The sequence below is a fragment of the Poecilia reticulata genome, linkage group LG20 (genome assembly GCF_000633615.1).
Source record: "Poecilia reticulata strain Guanapo linkage group LG20, Guppy_female_1.0+MT, whole genome shotgun sequence".
In the NCBI taxonomy this organism is placed as follows: Eukaryota; Metazoa; Chordata; class Actinopteri; order Cyprinodontiformes; family Poeciliidae; genus Poecilia; species Poecilia reticulata.
In genome coordinates, this window is record NC_024350.1 from 20183511 (window position 1) to 20204926 (window position 21416).

The window sequence follows — 21416 nt, forward strand, 5'->3', positions numbered from 1 at the left end:
GTTAACTGGTTCTCATCAAAGGTATATCAGGCATCAACAAGCCCAACCTGGTGAGTATTGCAGCGGATATATTAGCGGCGCTAGCATTGCAAATATAACGTCAAGTTCAAATGGTATTYRAYAACTCACCACAGATCCTTGAGTTTTAGATGTGTAATCGTTCAGCAATGAGTCGATTTGGAGAGTTCAGATTGTTTAATTAACAACCGACGCCACAACCGACAGTGAGCAGCAGCACAGTGGATACCCGGAAACACACATGAGAGTCCCAGAGGTTAAAGGGATTACTTAAAGGGAAGGTGGTTGGGGCGTGGCGGTCACGTGGGTTACACAAACCCACAAGTTCCTGCAAACCAGACGAAGGAAACACACAGGAAATAAAACAGAAACACACTAGTTTGTTATCAAGAAAGCATGATTCTTTGATGTATGTGTATATGTACACCCACTCATCACGACACAGAGAAATCATGAATGAAACATAACCGTCTAAAAATATAAAAAAAAACAAAATGTATTCTCTCAGAGTGAGCTGCATGCCTCCTGAAGCACATTTTCATCTTTCACCGGTTTTCATACTGAAACACAACAAAACAGCCGTCCCAGCAGGACCCAGTCCCCTCTGCTACATCAATGCAGGATGTTTTTTAGATGAAGCTGGAAGATTAATACGTCCATGCAAAACGGAAAGAAACCCAGCAAATTAGAATCCAAAGGTAATATGTAATAGGAAACCACAGGAGCTGTTCTCATATTGTTTTCTAAAGCTGCTACTTATTCTTGATAAAATAATAATAAAAAAAGGGCGAAGACAGCAGATGTATAATCACATCTATGCGGGGAAGGCGGGGGGAATGGTAATGTGTTTCTATCTCCTGCATCGCCTACAAAACGGTATCTGTGAATACACTCTCTTTCCAAGTCCAGCGATATTCCAGCAATATTTCCGCCGGCTCTGGGAAGCTCACTGGGAGTCCTTTGATGATAAGACAGAGTGGAACAGTTTTTAATTTATCTGGACCTCCAAGCCTCTTTTCTTTTGTGTTATCAACCGCTAAGCTGCTGAGAGGAAACGTATACACTCGTATCTAGCAGATGATTCATCAACTGCATCTTAGATAGCTGCGTTTTCAGGGGAAGGGTACGGAAAAATCTGTTGTTATTTGGGAAGCTTCAGGGGAGCTTCAGGGGATGAGCAATTGGTCTAATTTTAGGCATTTTATGACCTCATTATGACAAACAAATATTCTATTTGAGGAATATTCAGTAAATCCAGCAAAACCGCACAAGAATGACTTTTAAAGCTACAAAATGGTAATCAGTGTTACACAAATTAATTGCACATCAGTAAAGTTTGACCTCACGATTGTAAGTCCACACTAGCACTTTCTTAAATTATTCATGTCAGCTTTCCAGCAAAAGTCCTGACCTGACTTTTTCATTATTTCAAATCCTCCAGACTTTGTATAATATTTCCATTATTGCCTCACTTCCTTACAACAAAACTACCAGAACACGAAGCCTGAAAAGCTGAAAATGTTCTGCTTTGATTGAGATCAAGAACACAGATCTGAATGAAACTTTTTGCAGTGACAACTAAGAATGATCAGCGATAAAAAGTGACTCATTACCTAAATGAACCACATAAGGTAACCAAGGTCAAACACAGGCAGGCTTATGTTACAGAACACGACGCATCAGAATGCAGATAAAATCCTGGTCTTGCATCTTGTTTCATGGAGTTTGAATCTAATCCAAGTGCATCAGTGCTCATGCTTTCTTCAAGTCCAAAAATATGCATTTAACTTTAAAATAGAAGTGTGTGTGTGTGTGTGTGCGTGCGTGCGTGTGTGTGTGTGTGTGTGTGCATGGTGGTCTTGTCACAGACCAGCAACCAGTGAGATGGAAAACAGGCACAAGGGGAGGGCCGTGCATAAATACACTCATAGGCTCAATTTACAAAGACGAATTAACCTAATAAATTTGATATTCGCTAGAAAAACATATAATTAGTTACTCAAGAGTAGCTTCTTAAAATACATGAATAAAAAAAAAAGAGTCTTTTTGAATGTTATTTGAAAGGAACTGAATCCCTCCACAAAACTCCACACCAAGTGCAGAGAACTTATATTTTTTATGATAAATTTCACATAATAAGATTTTGATTCATCATTGTCTCAAATTCAAATTGTTGATGTTTACAAACCCCTACAACAATGTGTAATAAAATGATTTGTCCTTCTTTGCTTCCACTGTTCAGTAAAGGTATATCAATATATTTTTAAATATGATTAGAGGAAGTCACTGTATATATTTTAATAACACAATTCACTTTTCCTTTTGTGACCTAAAGAAGCATTTTACAAATGGATGTTTTTCCAAGATTGTTTGTCGCAGCCATATATTTACCTAAAAAAGTAACAAATACTTCTTGTTGTCGTTTTTATCACAATAGTACAACAAAAAATTGTGATAAAACTTTTACTTCAGAGTGGTTAAAAGATTATTCCTTTGTTTGGGAGATTTGGCCCGGCTTCCTGCAGTGGAAATGCACCTAAAGCAAAATATAGTATTTTGTTTTGTTTTTTGTTTTTTTGCCTCGTTTTCCTACGGTGAATTATTAATTACAGGTTAACCTGCCAGCAGACGGATTAGATATCCTAAATGTATTCTCCCTTAGTCAAAGTCAATACAAACCAGGACTTTTCATGGAAAATTAGTCTCCCCGATATACAGAAGCTCAGCTTAGAAACAGCAGAGAATTTATTGACTTTTTCCCCCCAAAAAGAGGGCAGGAGATTGGCTTTTTTCCCCTTTCGTGGCTGTAATAGCAGCTGCAGCAGAGTCCTCCTGACAGAACTCACCAAGCTGCTAACGCTGATAACACCGGGCGAGACTGCCAACTGTGAAACAAACAATTACAGTAGATAGATAGAGACTAATGTTTGGGAAAGCACAGCTGACCCACAGAGATGTTCTCAATCTCGCTTTAATTACACCTAGCATGTTTTAATGCCTATCGAGTTAATTAGGGGAGCAAATTAGATCCAGATGTGTGCAGTCTGGCTGGAAAGACGACCAGAGTCGGCTCTGCGTTTCGCTTCAGCTTGTCCTAAACTGCAGGAGCACAGCTTGCAAAAATCGTGAGTGTAATTGGTGCAAAAAAAAAAAAAAAAAAAAAAAAGGAGGAGTAGAAAAGTCTCGTTGTACGTACATTTGACACCTGAGGAGGAGGAGGATGATGTTGGAGGTCTGGAGGATGAAGAGGAAGAAGAGGAGGATGTTTTGACAGGGAAGGAAGTCTTCCCACGGCGAGAGGAAGGAGCGATGACCCTGGAGCGTTTCAGGGGGATCACAGCTCTGGGTGGGGGGGCCACTCTGCCGTGGTAATCGAAAAGCCTTGAGAGAAAGAAAAACCTGTATTATTACACTTATACTTTTCTGTAAATCACAAGAGGCTCCATCACGTTGAGTCTGCCCATTTATTAGAGCTAAAAAGAGTTTCTATGGTTTATCTCATATCAGCTCTTTTTAAAGTCGACTCTTTTTCCCTGTATTGTATTTCAAGATAGATTTACTCTCGGTTCTGTTTTTCAGACGGCAAAGGGAAACAAAGGGCAGAAATTACCGATTATATCTACCAATATCTTCCGTTTTTTTGTCGTCGAGTTTCCAAGACCACTGAAAGGATGAGAGTTTCCCACTCCACAGATCCTCTGGATATGACGAGGATGAAAAGAAGAGGGAGCTAAATGTGAACTGAGGGCGTCATCTTTGATTGTTCTCAGTTACAAATGGTGTCGCAGCTCAACCTCAACACGGCTGACATTTAGAAAATGGAAAGTGCCTCCACAGATAAGCGCTCTGATTGCCGCCGCTGCATAAACGAGTGAAAACAAAACGTTCCTTCATCAACGTGTTTAAGTCAGGCGCTCACATGTCCAACCATTTTGAGAAGATGACAGTTTCTGTTTTTAAGTGACTGTATTTGACTAGACGGAGAATTTTAATCAGCCGGATGCAAAAAAGATGGTTTTCCATTTGCTGGTCCCCACACAAAACAAAAATGGTTCTGCGAAGGCCTCAAAGATTAGCCAAAATTACAACATTTGTTACATTTTCATTTGGTTCGCTTTCGTGCTGCACTGTGTCAAATGATCAGTTTCCTCTCCTCGCCTGTGGCGGCGTTGCATCAAGAACCACTGAAGGAAATGACATGAAAACTACAGAAGAAGACACGGAGTGCTGCGTCCTTCTCCACAAAATGTAAACAAAAATGGAGTAGCGCCAAATTTGAGTATTTATTGGATTTCTCTTTTGTCTTTGGCAAAAGACGTTGCGCGTTGGACTCACGTTTGTTTTGGTTGCATTTACCCAGAATGCCGTGCGCTGTAGTCCACAGTCTCCATGTTCAAACTGCACCAGAGTTCAGTTCAAACGAACCGAGACCGCAGAGTTTAGGCGGACTGAAAGCTAATCATTGGTCGATTGCGCGTTCACACCTCCCCAAACAAACTGGAGTTTGTTTAAACTGTGGGCATAAACATCGAGGGAGGAACAGCACACAGACAACCAAACTCGCACATTTTCGTGACGTCATGCTGTGGGAACGCTAGCCTTTAGCATTGACAGGGAAACCTGAGGAACTGGGAAGATAGATGGAGCTAAATACATGGGAATTGTCCTGTTAAAGTCCAGAGCGAACTGAAAATATGTGGACTTGACTTGAGACTCTGAGACGCTCCATCTGATCTGACTAAGCTGGAGATATTTCACAATAAAATAGAAAACAAATCAGCCTCTGGATGTACGGAGCTGGTAGAGATTTATCCCACAAGTAGGCTCAGTAAAAACTCCCTGCACTTGTAAGATTTGACAACTTGTCTTGGTCTCTCACATAAAATCTCAATAAAACACACCAAAGTTTGTGTTGTAATGTGATAAAACATGACAAATGTTAAGGATTATAAATACTTTCTTTCCCTGTATTTCAGCTGTACCTTCCTGCAACATTAACCGAGATGGGATTGGCTCGGGTGACAGGTAGTGACAATCTTAAGATATAAAAACGGATGATGCATACCTGCTGTAGAAATCATCCCTGTAGTATTCATAATCAAACTCGTAACCACTACAAGAGAAACAGAAGAGACAAAGAGAAAAACTCTCTTACTCTCTGTAAGGTCAGCGGCTTTGTTTTCATTTGCTGTAAGCCATAATTATCGCACTGAGAAAGAAAACACTGTGTGTAACACACATTCTGTCCTATAAAGATTTACCCTCACACCCTTAAATATTCAGCTCTATACTGAGAAATGTTCACATATCAAGGTGATTTACATCACAGGTAAAAAAATTAAAATCTTCGTGGTTTCCTCGTTGCTTACCTGAGATGAAAGCTAGCTTTCAGGCCATGCACTTTCTAAAACTTTTATTAAGAATATGTTTTTTGCATATTTATTAAAACTGTCACTACGTCCTGACAGTAGAATATGAGACAGATAATCTGTGAAAAAATACAAATCTAACTTCTCTGTCTTCTCCCAAGTAATAACTTGGGACTTTTTTTTTTTTTTACACAGATTATTCGTCTCTTAACATGGTGACATTTTGAACAAATATGTAAAAAATAAGTCACTTACTGCAGCTTTAACAGCAACATGAAGTAGGTTCAGTGAAGCCATTTTGGGCTTTTGGAGACTTTTCTTTTTTCATCTTGTGGACGGATGGGAAACTTATTTGACTAGCCGGATTTCTGCATGTACGCTTTTATTTTCCATGCAATGGAATGGATATTTTTATATTCTTTTTGGAAATTTTTCAGTCCTTTACCTGCTACTAAAAGCCTCAGTCAGCTTTTATCTCAGAAGGAAAACAAACTAGATGAGAAATGATGTTGTCTCACATTCGCCTGAGTAATTGTTGCCAATTTCCTTACCAGAAATTGCTTATTTATTAAATTTTACTTAAAGTTTTAATAGATTTCTTTGTTTTTGCATTTTCTGCAATTTCAAAAAGGTTAGAAAAACATTTTGACAATTGTGCTTTTTCCTCTTTTTGGATTGAAATACTGAACTAGAACATTGAACTAACTTTTAATGTAATTCTGTTTTATTAATATGTACTGTGGAAGTTTCATACTGTTAAAAAAACTCCAGAAATAGAGAAAATAAATGACTTTAGGACATTAAAAATGTGGATGGCGCTTGAAATGAAAAAAGAATGAAAATAAAACAGTCCAGTTTCTCATGCAGGAATTTAAATTAGGATTTATGTCGTTTCCTTTTGGAGAAATCTCCCTCTTTTGTGGTCTGTAATTACCATTTCACATCCTTCTCGCAGCGGCAAAATGCAAATGAGGATCCATGGCAACACTACACAAGCTGATAAATGAGTTAAATAAGACGTGTAAAGAAACAAACTGACAATAAAAGCAGGAGTTGATTGGTTGGATTGTTAACTTTAGGGAAAGTATGAGAAAACATACGAAACAAATCTGGACCTTTGTCACGTTAGACGCCAGTAAACATGCAGTCAGGGTTCTTCACAAAATGAAACGCGCACTGGGCAGAAAATCGGGGTCATGCTTAATGAAGCTCACACAACATTAATTCCTCTGAGCTTTCGCTGCTTTTGCTGTATAAACTGAAGTCAGGCCTCAGAAATGCAAAAATCATGCCGTTAATTGGAAATGCGAGGTTCAAACGAGGGGAAAGAGGGAAGCATAATAAGGAATCCTCATATTTTAAAGATTACAGCAGATTTACATCAGCAGTAGCAGCCGGATGCGAAAGCAGGTTAATATTCATGACCGTGGTGAAGGAACTCGCTGAATGTTGAAAGGAGAACGAGTCGTACCTGTAAACAGCTGAGAGCGGCCGCTTGGAGCCGCCTTTGGGCCTGTAAGGCTTGGGCTCACCCGCCATGTTTATGTCTGTAAGAACAAAGAGAGAAAAAACTCGTCAGTCAAGGTACACTGAAGGAAAAGACACAGATAACACTCCACACGGCAAAAATGAAATGTTACCCTTCAATCTGGGCTGTAATGAAGACAATGTGGAAGAGTCTAAAAACTTCCCACATTTCTGCAAAATCTGCTTCCAGAAATAGTATTTTTATCAGGCAGCTCTGATCATTTTCTGATAAATGCTTCACTGATTGTAAGGCCACTTATTTGGCATGAATCTGAATCACCCCGGCTTCAAAATACACCTGATTCAATTTATTGACCTTACATTTCTAAGAAGAAAAAAGAGAAATAGTGAAAATGTGCAGAGGTTGAAGTCCTTGATGCCGTCATCCTGAGTTTTGGACCATTTTCCACATGTCTCATCCTTCTTTCTCCAGCCTATTTCCTGTCAATATACTGCTCAAAATGCAATAAAATCTAAAAAACAAGAGTAAACTGACAATAAAGTATTCACTTTAAAATGCATCTCTCAGAGAAACGGCTTCGGATTATGACGACGGTGCTGAACAAACCTTAAAAAATAAAAATAAAAAAATCAGAAAGACGTTCAACTCTACGCCATAAGGGAACGACTCAAATACTGTAAAAAGAGAAGATTTGTTTTCATACACGTCATTTACGGACAATGATCACGCTCAATATTATCTAGATTTACTTTGCTTATTTTGGATACCAAATTTAATTTCCATACAGCCAATAATGTCTGAAGCAATTGTTTATGCACCTTTTAGATAAGCAGCGACAAAAATTATGAGCATATGATAAAGATGATAAAGGATTAAACCGAGGAGATAAAAGGCACAAAAAATGCAATGTCAGTTTAATTTAAAAAAATTATTTTTAATAAAATTGTGGAGATGCCACTCTTCCCTCACCTGAATTGTATTAGGATTTACTTTACAAAAGGTGATTGAAAATATTCTGTTTTCTCTCTGTTCATGTATATATTATTTATGCACAAAAATGTTTGAGATTGAATAAATGAATATTAGCTTTAATTTTATTGAACCTTTTCTGGCAGTTTTAGCATCAGTATTAAAAGTTGTATTAAGTGAGCTAAAGTTTTATGCACAAGATGTAATGTAGGCAGTGCAAATATTCTCTTTTAAATGTTAACATGATGCAATAAAAGCTGTGAAAAATGAAAGAGTCGAAGCAAAAAGTGAGAAAACGCTTTCCTTGTAAATTGACTAAAGGCAGCGCAAGAATCCCATCATATTCTACTTTTTTATGTCGTCCCCGAGATCACACTCACAGAAGCACTCGAGAGGCTGCTTCATAACCGATTCCAGTTAATGACTTAACAGAAATATTGTCATGAACGTTGCAAAGAAACTTAAACCTTGTTGTAAAGTTATTTTAAATAAGAGCTCAGAATAAATCCCTTATAGACCTTAAAGACGTTCTCTGACACTTTTAGCCTTCCAGCTGTACATATTTGCTTAAATATGTACATGCCTCTGCTTTTCCGATGCCAAATAAAAGGAGGCGCCCAAATCCCTGAGAGTGGGATGGCACTGGGGTAGAAATAAGCTGCTGGCGAACTCCTTCTACCGGAGGAAAGGAGATTAAATCCGGGTGTTTTTGTACGCTCACTACTTAAGAGTGGAACGACCGGATGAGCGTGTTTTTGTGTCAGCATGCTTGATAGAGTTTGACCTCAGTGCCGACTTACAAGATAATTACAGTTTTGCTCATTAACCTGGAGGTTTACCGACATCGGAGGCAAACCTTCAATTAGCGCCAGGCAGCCAGCGTGGCAATTATATCATCCAAAACCCCAAAAGCAATTAAAAACAATCCCAGACTCAACAAGTTTGATGTAAACAACGTGTGCCTCATATCCCTCCTGCTCTGTGTTGGGATTTTAGGCAACGGTGCTGCAACAGCTTCGACGTTCGCCGAGTGAAGCCGTCAGGAAACGTGAGGCGCAAACACAGAGTTCAGAGAAGAAAGGTGAAGATTTCCTGGACCTTCTAGTTTCCAACACTCAAATATGGTCACAAGATAAGGATCAGAACTGAAACTCAAGAACGACAGCTGCAGGCAGCTTCTTTCCTGAGCGTCTGAGATCAACTTTAGACACAAGATGAAGAGTAAAACCTCTGCTTCCCCTCTTAAAAATGAGGCTGCATTCACACAAGCCCCGTTTAGTTCGCTTTAATTGAACTTTAGCTGGTTTAACCAGAAACTGGTTCATTTGGGGAAGTGTGAATGTGTGATCAAACTCTGAATCTAGGGCTCGGTTTGGTTGAAGTGAACCCTGGTTCAGTTCGAATGGATGTGAACACCAAGCAAACCAGAAACCCCTTCAAAAGCAGAAAGTGAACTATAATTCAGAGCATTCTGGGTAAATACAACCAAAACAAAAGTATGAGTCCATCGCCAGCGGGAGAAATGACAAAAGAGAAATCCTACAACCACTAAAATCTTACGCCACTCCGATTATGCTTACATTTCATGAAGAAAAGGAAGTTGCACTCGGTGACTTCTTAAGGGGTTTTGGTGCAGCGCACCCCACAGGTGAGGGGGTGGAACAAGATTTTCAAAGGGTTTGGATCGTTTGACACAGTGGAGTGTAAAAGCGAACTTTGGTCTACAATCGTACAAAGTCTACCAGACGATCAGGTGTGAGAACAGAAGTTGAGGCCATTTATTCAGGATTCCTTTCTGCAAGGATCGCAAAAACCGATCGCTTCTTTTTCAGAAACATCTTTCAGAAACAGGCAGAAGAGACACTGGTTTGATGAACTAATGAGTGGATAAACGAGCCGATGGATCAAAAGGATAAGACTGATAGATGGGATTATTAATAGATTGAAAGATGGATAAATGAATTGATGAGCTAAAGAACAGATGGATTGGACGTGCTGTGAAGACCGACTGCAGTTTATTCTCTCTGAACACGTTGCTCCCCTGCAGCCACAAACTCTCCCCAGCGTATGTATGAGCAGTTCCCTGGGTAAGTGACCACACTGGTTGTTTTTTTTCTTTACTTAGTTTCCTCCCTTTGTTCTGTTGTCCTGTCTTGTTTGGCAGCTCGATGTGCAGCTGTGGGAGCCAGAGAAGGAGATGGAGCTGTCTGTGGTGCTGCATAAGTTAAAGAAGCTTCTTAAGGTTTCTGTCTCTGCTCTAAAAACAAAAAGACAGCTCCAGCTCGCAGCTATGTAAATGTGCACATGATGCAACGTGAATTTTGATGCCCTAACAACTTGCTTAGGCAGGTTTGAGCTCGATTCTCCTTTACTGTTATTCTCGAAAGGAAGGTCCCCGCCCGTCAGCAGAGACTGCGACGAGGAGAGCATTGTTTCTTTAAGTGAACATTGTTATGGGTAAAAAAAAAAAAGAAGAGTAAAACTGCAGCGGAAAGACCGAGCCACGGAGTGTAAGTAATCACCCAGACAGGCTTGTGTTCCTCTGTCAGGAAAACAAGGATCCGTGACTCCCCGGAGGAAGCTGCCCATGTGTTTTATTGGTCTCATTTGTTGCCTTACATCTCTGTCTCCCTCACTCTCCTCTTCCTCGTGCATCCTTCTGTAACCTGAGCATCACCCAATCCTTCAACGTCTCCTCCGTCTCCTTCACACTCACAAAAGACGATATCTAACCTCGATCACCCCCCCTATCAGACGGTGCGGTTCGTCTCTCCGTCTCTTCACACCGAGGCGGCTCATTACGAGACGTTTCAGAGCTGCGGGGCCTTTTCTGCGCGACACCTGCACAGCTGAAGAAAGCTCCTACTTCCCATCTCCTTTCATTAATAGGAGGGAAAAACAGCAGCACAATAAAAAGGATGCGCTCCCCAATAAATCGAGGCTATAAGCCGAGATGCAAGACAATTTACTGGAAACAAAAACAGAAAAGTGAATGGAGGGAATGCAAATCTCATTTCTGGAGGGAGTGTGAGCTGTCGGACCGGGGGAATCCACAACAAATCCGACTCCGTCTCCGCAGCTTCATCTTCCTCTCTGAAAATCTCTCCCCCTCCTTCAGACGGAACAAGGAGAACACCAGCTAATAGCCCGAGGCTCAGCGCGGCGCTAACAGGCGATGGCTAGCAGGAGTCAACAGAAGGTCAGAAGGGGATGGATGGAGGCTGTTTCAGCGACAGCACTCACACGTTTGGCGGTTTAGGTGTTTACTGAAAGATTTAAAGATTCCCAAGGCTCATTTTGCAAATCCAGAAATGACAGTTTATTTGTGATTCAGTTAAATATATAATTATTTTATATAATAATTATTTTTCTATAGACTATTCATGCAAATCGGATTAAGAAATCGGCACATGTTGCAGGTATTTCATTTAACCACTTTAGCCATTTCTACACAAAATTAGCAAAAAATTACAAAGCAATTCCTTTTTTAAATAAAAAAACACGCACATATGGCTAAAAATCCAATAACACAGCATTCTTTTACAATCTGAGAAACTGATATTTTAAGTAGTTTCTTAATTTTTCCATAGCTATATATTTATTTTTTATACAGTTTTGGCCAAATTTATGCTCTAACTCTGTTGTTCTTTCAGAAAATGACCTTTTCCGAGTCTGCATACTCAAGTTAACGATTAATCGATAATTAAAAAAAAAAAAAACAGTTGTAAATAGTTAAATGTGTAATTTTGATTTGGATACAAAGCACAGATGTTTTGTTTTGCGTCATAAACATGAATTAGATCAACATATTTTAACAAAAATAACCTGAGAAAATACAAAATGCAGTTAAAGAAAAAGCTAGCCTAAAGCAAAAGTAAATAAAACAACTCCCAGTGAATTGTGTTAGTGGTTTTAGCTCCAGGTATCCATCCCTAGTAACTGAATATTTAAAAATATTCAGGCCTATAGCAACATTCAGCATCTGAAACAGAAACTGTTTGCAGCTCCAAGTAACCAACATAATTCTAATGAATGATTTCTCTATTCTAAACATATCATTTTTGGTTTTTGTTTCTATTAAGAAAAGGATTAGAATCGAAATGAGTCACCTGCATTACATAATGATTAAACAAAAAGAGAAAGAGAATGACCTTGTTAGGAATTACACCCACTGTAAGCCAGAGAGCGGCAATTTTCCTGTCAAGCTACCATAAGAGAAATATTCAGCCTACTAAAAAACACCTTGGCAACTGACTTTGTTGGTTTCCATTGCTGCAAATGACCTGTTTGTACACCAGCAGCGAAGAAACAGAGGCTATAATTGAGACAATAGCAATTCATGTGTGTGTGTGTGTGTGTGTGTGTGTGTGCCTTTATCCACAGACTGGAAATAAACAGGTGAAGAATCAGTTTTTCAAAAGAAAAAAATAATCTTATCAGCTGTTTCACATGCTTTATCTTATTTGGTATCAAAGAGTTAAAAAAAATGTTCCTGTATTATAATAGGCTTATTCAGAAGCTGTTTAAGTTAATCTTCAGATAAAATGACCAGTAAGACAAAGAGAATGTTTGCAACATAACGGCATTTATTGTACCGTTAGCGTTTCTGCAGAAATCACATTAAAAGATTAAAGATTTATTTCTGGACATATTTCCAAAGTGAGGCAAACATTGAAGATTAAAATCAGACGAGGCTTTGTGTGTGTGTTTAATGTTGTTATGCAGTATTCTAGGCTCATTATTAGCAATTATATGCTTGGTTATAATCCTGTTTCAAGTTGCCATGCTCCAATTGCTAATTTAGTAAAAAGACAGACAAAGAAACCATCCAGTTCTCTGCTAATCTGCTAAAGACTTGAAAAGCGACAAGGAAAATAAAAAATACATGAAATTTAAAGTACTCATCAATTATACTGCTCTCAAGTACAAGAAAATATGAGTTAAAATCCCCAAAACATTTGCCATCGCCTTGCTTTTACCTTTCTTATAAAGATATCGTTATATATTTAATATATATTACAATGGTTTTTTTTCTGTAGTGCTAAAGAAACATCTGCCTCCATGGTGAACCGAGGCTTCAGTCTATTATAGCTTCATAATCAGGTGAAATAATGGGTACATTTGAGGAGGCAAAGGCAGGATTTGATTATTTATTTTTTAATTACAAGTAATTTAGTAGTTATCTGTACAGTTTTAAGTCTTAAGATGCATGAAGGACCATCATTCATTTGTGAAAGAGATAAACAGAAAAAAAACTAAAGTAGTAGAAATCCTAGTAGAGTGGCTACCAATTACTGCAAAAACACAAAGTCCTACCAAGTATGTTGGTCTAGTTTCTAGTGCAGGTTGCTACAACCGACAGTAGCTGCACAGGAAACAACTAGAAGGAAACAAACGCACCCAGTACAACGCTTTCATTCTATTGGCTGAGAGGTTGCTAGGCGACGGTACTTTTCTGTTCCAAGTGCAAGCAGAAAATGATTTGCAAACGGGCAGAGGTTTGATCTGAGCAGAGACAAGTTTTGAGCGAGAGGAGAAATGTTTGAGAGAACACAGTGAATATTTGAAAGAGAGCAGAAGTTTTGAGTACAAGAATTACAAGTTTTCGAAAGAAAGAAATTAAATTAAATCCTGCTTTCAAACTGGAAAGATAAGCACAGGTATTAAAGACACAAAATCCTGCTTTCAGACTGAAAATATATGCTATCGAGTTATGGCAGAAAATTTCCCCGTAAAATAAACTCTTATATCTTAATGAAAAGGTACTTGTAAGTTAGTTTTGTCTTATTTTAATAGTTGTACTAGAAACGAGATTAAATGCTTGGTAAGATTTTGTGTTTTTGGAGGATGAAATGAAAACATTCCTGTACCATTTGGCTTTTAGGAAGACTGATGAAATGCTTATAAATATTCCTTCACTTTTTAATGGTACAATGCATAGGACTGATTTTGAATTCTCAAAACCAAAAATGCGCAAAATTGGCTTTCTCCAGCAGAGCATCCTGCTGTTAATGAGGTACAGAAAGTCTGTCTCCACCTGATTAAAGTGCCTTAGTACAGCCTGTGCAGCACATCAAATTTTAGACGTGCAGCACAAGTGATTGACTACAATAAGCCACCTTTGAGACATATCAGCTAGAGCCTTCAAGGAATGAGTAATGGCTCCTTTCTTTTCCAAAAACAGAAGAAAAAATAGTCTCAAATGAACCCTGCAAGGTGACTCTATATCACGATGTTCCCTTCTTTTATTCCTTTATAATGTCCCCCATTTCCAAGCAAGCGCCAGGAGTCATTTTGATGAGATAAACATTAAATGTGGAGGTGGAAAAAAGAAAAAAGCAGGGCATAGAAAGGGCTGCCAATCATCTAAAGGAAAAAGAAGCACATTATTTTCCAGTAATTAACTGTAAAAAGTAATATTACAAATTTGTTCCCTAGTAAAGACAGAAAGGAGCCGACAGAGATGGATGTTCAGAGGGCGATAGGTGGGGATGTGGGGAATAAGTCTTTGCTCCAGATTTAGCTCAGATGTCTTTGACACGAGTCTCTCGCTGAATTGTGAAGCTGGACAGGTGTGTGACGAAGGCAGGAGGCTGAGATAAAGACATTGCAGCATCTAATAAGCAATGAGGACCAGTGGCGGGTCTGGATCTCATAAAAGCTTTCATCTTTGCTCCACTAAAGGATTTCCAAGGGCAGATTTTCACTGAATCTCACAGGGGCAATAAAACGTGTTATCGATATTCTGGAGATGTAGACAAAGGTCTTTCTGCTTCACTCAAGAGCTCACGCTTCCTTCTCTCCCAGAAACCAACCCTTACTCTTAATTTTCTCTGCTTGCAGAGCCACAAGTTAGGAGGAAAACATGCATCAGTCCCTTCAGACAGGAGAGTAAATATAACACGACATTTTCCTGAATCAGAATTTTAAAAATCTTACGCATCGGCAGAAAATTGCCTTGTTTACCGACACCTCCCAGCAACAACAGAGGCTGGTTTTACTGCTGGTCTAATTACATGGAAAAGACAGGAGCAGGAAGCTATCTGCATATCAAAGGTGCTGCACGTCAATCCTTTGAAGATCAAACATCACAACAAACGTTTGAGGAGAACGAGTTCAAGCTGAAGTTTTCAATTGTGGACATGATGTATTATTTCACGACACGACTGTGAAATTAGACTGAAGTCAGGAAATTTAATCGCAAAGTTGATCCATTTCTGTTCAAAAAGTGATATAGATTCATTTTGTTGTTTAAAAAGAATTTTGTTCATTTTGAATACACCAAAAATTCTGATTTCTCAAAAAAATCTATTGTTACTTAAGACCAATAAATTATTTTAACAGATATTAATACCTGTTGTAGTTAGCCTCTAGTGGTGCAGAGGTGCTAAGGACACATAGAGTGCCCACAATTTTCTAACATACTTTTTCCTTCCACTCAACTTTCCAATAGAATGCTTGGATTAATCTTTCTGAACTTGGTTTCTTTAACTCGTTTCAGCAGCTTTTCGTGGCTCAAATTCCTGGATTTTACATGATCGTAAAGGGGAAATTGCCTGAGAAGCAAAACTTTTTTGGGCTTTATTAACTGCAAGCCGTAATTATTAGAATTAAAGAATAAATAAACACTCAAAATATATCACTTTGTGTAAGAAATAATACGTTTTTTTTATTTAGTTGTATTAAAACTTCAACAGGAATCAAATTTATTGAGATGCTGAAAAACAAACCAATTCTCAGATCATTTGCTGAACAATAAATAATACAGCACTATAATAGTTTTAAAATATGTCCATATTTGTCATAATAATTCAGGAAACTACATAAGAGTAATTTATGCGGAATTAATTTAGGAAAATTAGTAGTTTCAAAACGACATCTCGGGGTGTAAGGTTTAATGAGTTTCATAATTTATTTTATTACATTTTATGGACAGAGAAATTAAACAATTACTCAAAAGCAGAGATAAGACGTCATCTGAACCTGGGAGGGAAAAAAATCCATTACTGCTTTGCTAATTAATTCATTTCTGTGACTGACACTTTAGTTTCTGTGCAAAAACACTGTAAGCACAAAATTAAGTTTCCAGTCCATTTATTGCAGCCAGTTCATAAAGCTAGCATCGTCTGTAGCTTTCAATGTAAACCGACTACAGCTATCTTTAAGCTCCAGAGACCCAATTTATTTTTATAGACCATTTGAGAGGTTTTGATTTGATTATGCTTTTAGTAACTGAGAAATGACTTAATTTATCACCGAACAAAAGAACAAATTTCTTCTCTGCAAGACAAGTAATAAGAAAATGTCAATCATGTTAAAACAGCATTTTCCTTTTTCTATACAAACAAAGAAATATTAGCAGGATTTTGCCTTATGGAGAAACAAAGAACTGGTAAATGTTAAGATTATTGATCTGGTCTCTCTTTCTAGTCCAAATCTGATGAACCAATCAGAGCTTGTTGTCAATTTCAAATTTCTGCTTTTTGTGTTGCTTTGACCTGCTGAAACTGATCGAACAGAAGATACAAGAATAACATTAAAAAAATAACCTTGTTTTTTGTCTTCTTGTAATTTTCAGTTATCATGAAAAAAAAAAAATTCCTCCCTCTTACAGATTTCTTGTTTTTGCTTTTTTCCCCCAGATCATTTCTAAACAGAGCTACCCACAGTGAATACAAATTAACTTGGCCCTGTGTGAAAAAGTAATTTCATGAGGCAAGTGGCCTTGCTGGTCTGGACAGCGGCGCAGCTGTTAACTCTGTTTTATTGGTGTTTTTCATTTCCTGTCTAATCACTAGCCTGCATGAAATATTCCTTAAAGCAGAACTAAACTACGTCTGTTAACTGGCACGCTAATATACGAGCTAAACGCTAACTAACTATTATTGATTTGGTTGTCTACAAAATTGCTTTTACTGTTTTAGCTGCAGTACTGGAACTCAAAAATGATAAATATTGTCGGTAAAGATACACATAGAGCTCAAAGAGATCCCTATAGCAAAACGCTAGCTTCTTTACATCTACTTTAAGCCGCCATCTTGAGTCTAATATATTTTAGGACGCCATCTTGAAATCCTCAAATACTAAAATAAAATCCATCACTGCGGTGATTGATCATTAGATTAAGAATGAATGGTCCAAAAGTTTGTTGATTTTTAATTAAGCAAATTATTAAAGAAAAATTATTTTATCTTCACCTCTTGCTTTGCTTTATGAACTAATCGTTTTGATGTCTGATGTTTATAAATTTACAGCTAATATGGCCTCATTCCCAAATTCATCAATACAAACCTTAGTCTAAAGACACATATGTTCCTACTGGACTGTGATATTACTATATATCATTCTATTTCTATAGTTCAGGTTTTATTATATATTCTGGTGCAGGTGTGTGAGTTTATCACAACAGCTTTTTGGCACCAACTAATCTAAGTTGGTTGAAAGCTAATTTGTCCTCTCTACCAGATTCTGCTTAAATAAACCTGATTTATCAACTTTTACAGTTCACACTGAACTGTAAATTGCAGCATTTCTATTGGTTTTATTCTTACTTTTTTAATTGCGTTGTTTAACTTCGTGGTAGTTTATTAGTTGTTTCATAATTGTTGAGTGTTATTCTCTTAGCGAGTTTGTTGATTAAAGTATCTGTGCTTAATTTGGTTATTACATGCTAATGCTTAAATCAAATCCTTTGTCTATTGTATTTAATATATTAAATACATCATTTAGTTTTGCATTTATTAATAGTTATCCATAGCTAAATTAAACCTGTTGCTGCACAACACTGGGTTGCATTTCATCATTTATACTTTGAACCCCAAAACAAACCTGAACTGCATGCATTGTGCTGCAGTGTTCAGCATTTTGTTTTAAAACTTATTTGAGAAAACACAAAAATCACTTTCAGTACCCTCGGTGCCTTTCTGCAGTCGCATGGGCCATGTTTTGGGAGAACCGGCTCATAACCCGCAGCACCTGCAGGCGCTGGCTCAACAGATAAAGGCTCAGCATCAGTCTGAGATCACATCCCTCTGTGTGACCCATAAACACCAGGAGCTGTCCTGTGCCACTGAACAATGAAGCACTCTTGGTCCTTAACATTTCATTTCATACTTTTTCAGACACCATGTTCCACAGCTTTTATACCTTTTTGCTAATTAAATGGCAGAATAAATAGAAAGGCTCAAAAAGAAATAATGGCAGGCATTTCTACGAAGATCAAGCTTTACAAATCCTGGAGAATGGATGGTTGGACAAGAGAATATAGAGGAGGAGATGTAGAAATGCAAGAATATATTTACTGATGGATGGAAATTATATTTCTATTTCACTTTCATTTATGTTTGATAAAATCATTTTAAGGGAACCTATGAAAAATTTACATTTAGGACATTTTCGTACTTCCATTTGGGTCTGAACTATTTGTAAAAACATCCCAAAACACCCAGCTGGTGTTTGGCAATAAGTTCATGCAACCCCAGCGCAGCTCTTCCCGTCACCTAGCAACCAAAGCAGAGTTCCGCCCGTCACCTAGCAACCCAAGCAGAGCTCTAGCACACTTGCTCATTTGGTTTTAGCACAACAGGTCACCTTTAAGACAGAAGTTTAAATTTTTTAAAAGTCGGGCCTGTTTTAGGTTAAAATATAGTCTGGAAATACAAGCCGTTTTTTATGCACCGTTAACTTTTTTCCCCCCCTTACTAATCCAGACCTGGAAAATACTACATTTAAATATCTCAGATGTTGCAAGTAAAAAAGCAGAAAACTCAGGACAGATGAGCGCAGCATGGAGAGGAAGGCTAGTGGTGGGAAACAAGACGTAAAGATGACAGCCAAAACAAACCGAGTATTAGTAGGTCTCATTGTGAGGAAGCCAACTCTTTTTTCCAGACAGACACAGACAGACAGAGAGACAGATGTCAGTTTCTCATTAATTCTCCGTCTTTCTGTGTCACTACTTGATGTCCTGGCAGCTGGTGGTCCAAAGAGCCTTGATGATGCCGTTGGTGGGAAAGACGAGGGCTCTTTGGGAGCAACATCTTGTGACAGCTCTGTCACATTATTTCATCATCGACAAGGGAGGCACATTAGGTCTTCTCTGACAGATAGATGAAATCATATTTCCAGCACAGGCAGAAGCGCGCTGCCTTTGGCTTGTGCAGAACTGAACCGAAAGGAGGAAGTCAGATTTTTGGCACAGCTGGAGTTTTTTTTTTTTTCTTTTTTTTAAGTAGCTGCAACTTGCATTTTTACGTGAGAACTGAAATGTTCGGAACGGATTAAATCCTGGAATTGCTGGTGGCTTATTGAAGGGAAGTAGAGCTGCCCCCTCGAACCGCTACAGCATGGTGGACTGTGTTGCGCCTGATTAGCATGCCTTCCCACGGACATGCACGCTGCTTTTCTGGGCAAAGGAGTGTAGTCTGTGGAGACGGACAGCACAGTCTCACATACAAACTCTGAAAACACACAAAAAAAAAACTGTCCCAGAGGAAATCTGTCTGGGAATCTAGCAGCTTGCCCAGACATTTTAGACCAGCTAGTCTGTACATACTGGTAAAATCATTTGGTCTGTGCTGCCAACCACACGCATCTGAAGTTACTATATTTTTTGATTAAAAAAGGTTTTGAAAACATTTTCCCAAATATCAGCCGTCGGTTGTGCTTGTGACAGAACTCCAAAGTTTTCAAGCAAAGTCTGGCATCCATTCAACTTTGTTCAACCAGCTTTCGCTACACGTTACAGCTCTGCGCAACCAGATACTTACATTTTTGCTAATTGTTCTTGGCTAAATAGCTCAAGCTCAGTTAGATTGAATGGAAAACTGAGCTTGCCAGGTTCCACAGTTAAGATTCAAGTCTAGGCCATTCTGACATATGAATATAATTTGATCAAAAGCTTTACTCACAGACCAGTAGAATGAAGAAATGACTTAAATAGAACCTGTCTGACAACATGAAGTAGGACGAAAGACCTCAAAAAGTAACATAGCATGCCTCGATTAAGAACAGATACAAAACAACTGCCTCCTTTTCCACTGACAAAGTAATTATTTTTTCTGCTTAAACTCCACAAGGGAATATCTCAGATTTGCCAAAGTAATCCCCATAATCCCTAAAACTTTTGGGAAAACATGCTGTGGGCTGATGAGAGAAATGTGGAATGTTTTGGAAGACAGGCATCCTGCTACAGTTAGTGTTAAATTAAATCAGTGGTTTTTAAACAAGTACAGGAAAAAAAGTGTTGGGTAAGCACTTTTACTTGCTGGAAAAGTTTTCCTTATCCAGCAAAAATGGTCTCTCTCTCTTGCAAACATTTAAATTATTCAATGACAGAGACAACCGAAAGCTGACAGAAGAGGAAAGAAGGAAGTTTATGGCAACAGCAGATAGTTGTACCAGTCACCAGCCAGACCATTAGAACAACCTCTGGGTTTGTTTAAAATCATAAAGTCGCTCAGATAAGAAAATGAGCTGCTTTGTGTCTCATCACAAAACATCTGCTGTCAACTAAAGACAGTACTCACTCACTCACTCACTCACTCATTTCTTAATCTACTGAACAACAGTTTGTAAATCAGCATTCTGGCTGCTCTAAACAGTAGATCTGCACAATATCAGGAAAATATATAAGTGTGAATTGCTGAAAATTGCAACAAAAATATTAATTGTATTCAATTTTTGCTTTTTATTTCACAGAGTAATCTATGAGCTTTAGCATCACAGCTACTAAAACTACATATCGAGTGAAAATTTAATATTGATATGCAAAACTTTGCATTGATGACCAACCGTCGGATCCCAGCAGTTCTTTGCAGCTGTGATATAATCTGCTATGGATGTGATTAAACAGTATGCAGCTCTACATGACTTCAACCACATGTGTAGCAGATAAAACAAGAAAAACTATGAGAAAACCAATGGCCGACTTTTAGCATTAAAGCTGGAGTGAAAGCCAGTGTGTCTGAAATATTATCATGACAGATTCACTACTTTGCTGCAGTTATTATCACTAATCATTAGAACAGTGAGGCTTTCAGCTGGTTCCATGTAGCCTGACTTGCTAATATAAAACTGCTGGTCAGAACAGGAGCAGAAATCACAACATCCGTCTGATGGCTGCCAGAACTTCAGTGTTTTGTATTTTTTGTCTCTGTTCACTTGCAGACTTAAATAGTCTGTGTTCACCACAGACTGATTTTTCAGCTAATTTTATGGGTTTTTTTTTGTTCCTTTATTTAAAAAAAAAAACCAACATATTTAACAACATTGGAAATAGAAATGAACGAAATATCAGTCTGGACACCGCTGAAAAGAAAAAGTTGTGAAAATGGTTACATATGCCCTTTAAAGTTTCATGCTGATGCACTCTTAAAGTCGCAGACCGCTTCAGGGGAATGTTCAGTACAGGCGGATAAACAAGCCAAAAAGAAAGAAAACACACTCTAAACACACTTCTCTCTCTAAGAACACATTTCATTCATCAGTTACAGCAACACCGCGGCACTTTCTGATCATCTCTGACATTGCTCACCCTTCAACATGCTCTCCCTGCAATTCCCCTATATATA

General features: G+C 38.2%; 1 protein-coding gene across 3 annotated transcripts in view; it reads right to left on the reverse strand.

Moving 5' to 3' along the window:
• ralyl (RALY RNA binding protein like) overlaps nt 1–21416 on the reverse strand; it is a 126439-nt gene that overhangs the window by 22253 nt on the left and 82770 nt on the right. For 2 of the 3 annotated variants that reach the window (XM_008396539.2, XM_008396538.2), the window contains exons 3-5: nt 6859–6934; nt 5084–5131; nt 3215–3399 (exon numbers count right to left, since the gene is read on the reverse strand). In XM_008396539.2, coding sequence (XP_008394761.1) covers nt 3215–3399; nt 5084–5131; nt 6859–6934 — 309 coding nt within the window. The remainder of the gene's footprint in view (nt 1–3214; nt 3400–5083; nt 5132–6858; nt 6935–21416) is intronic. The other variant, XM_008396540.2, reaches the window with a different exon arrangement.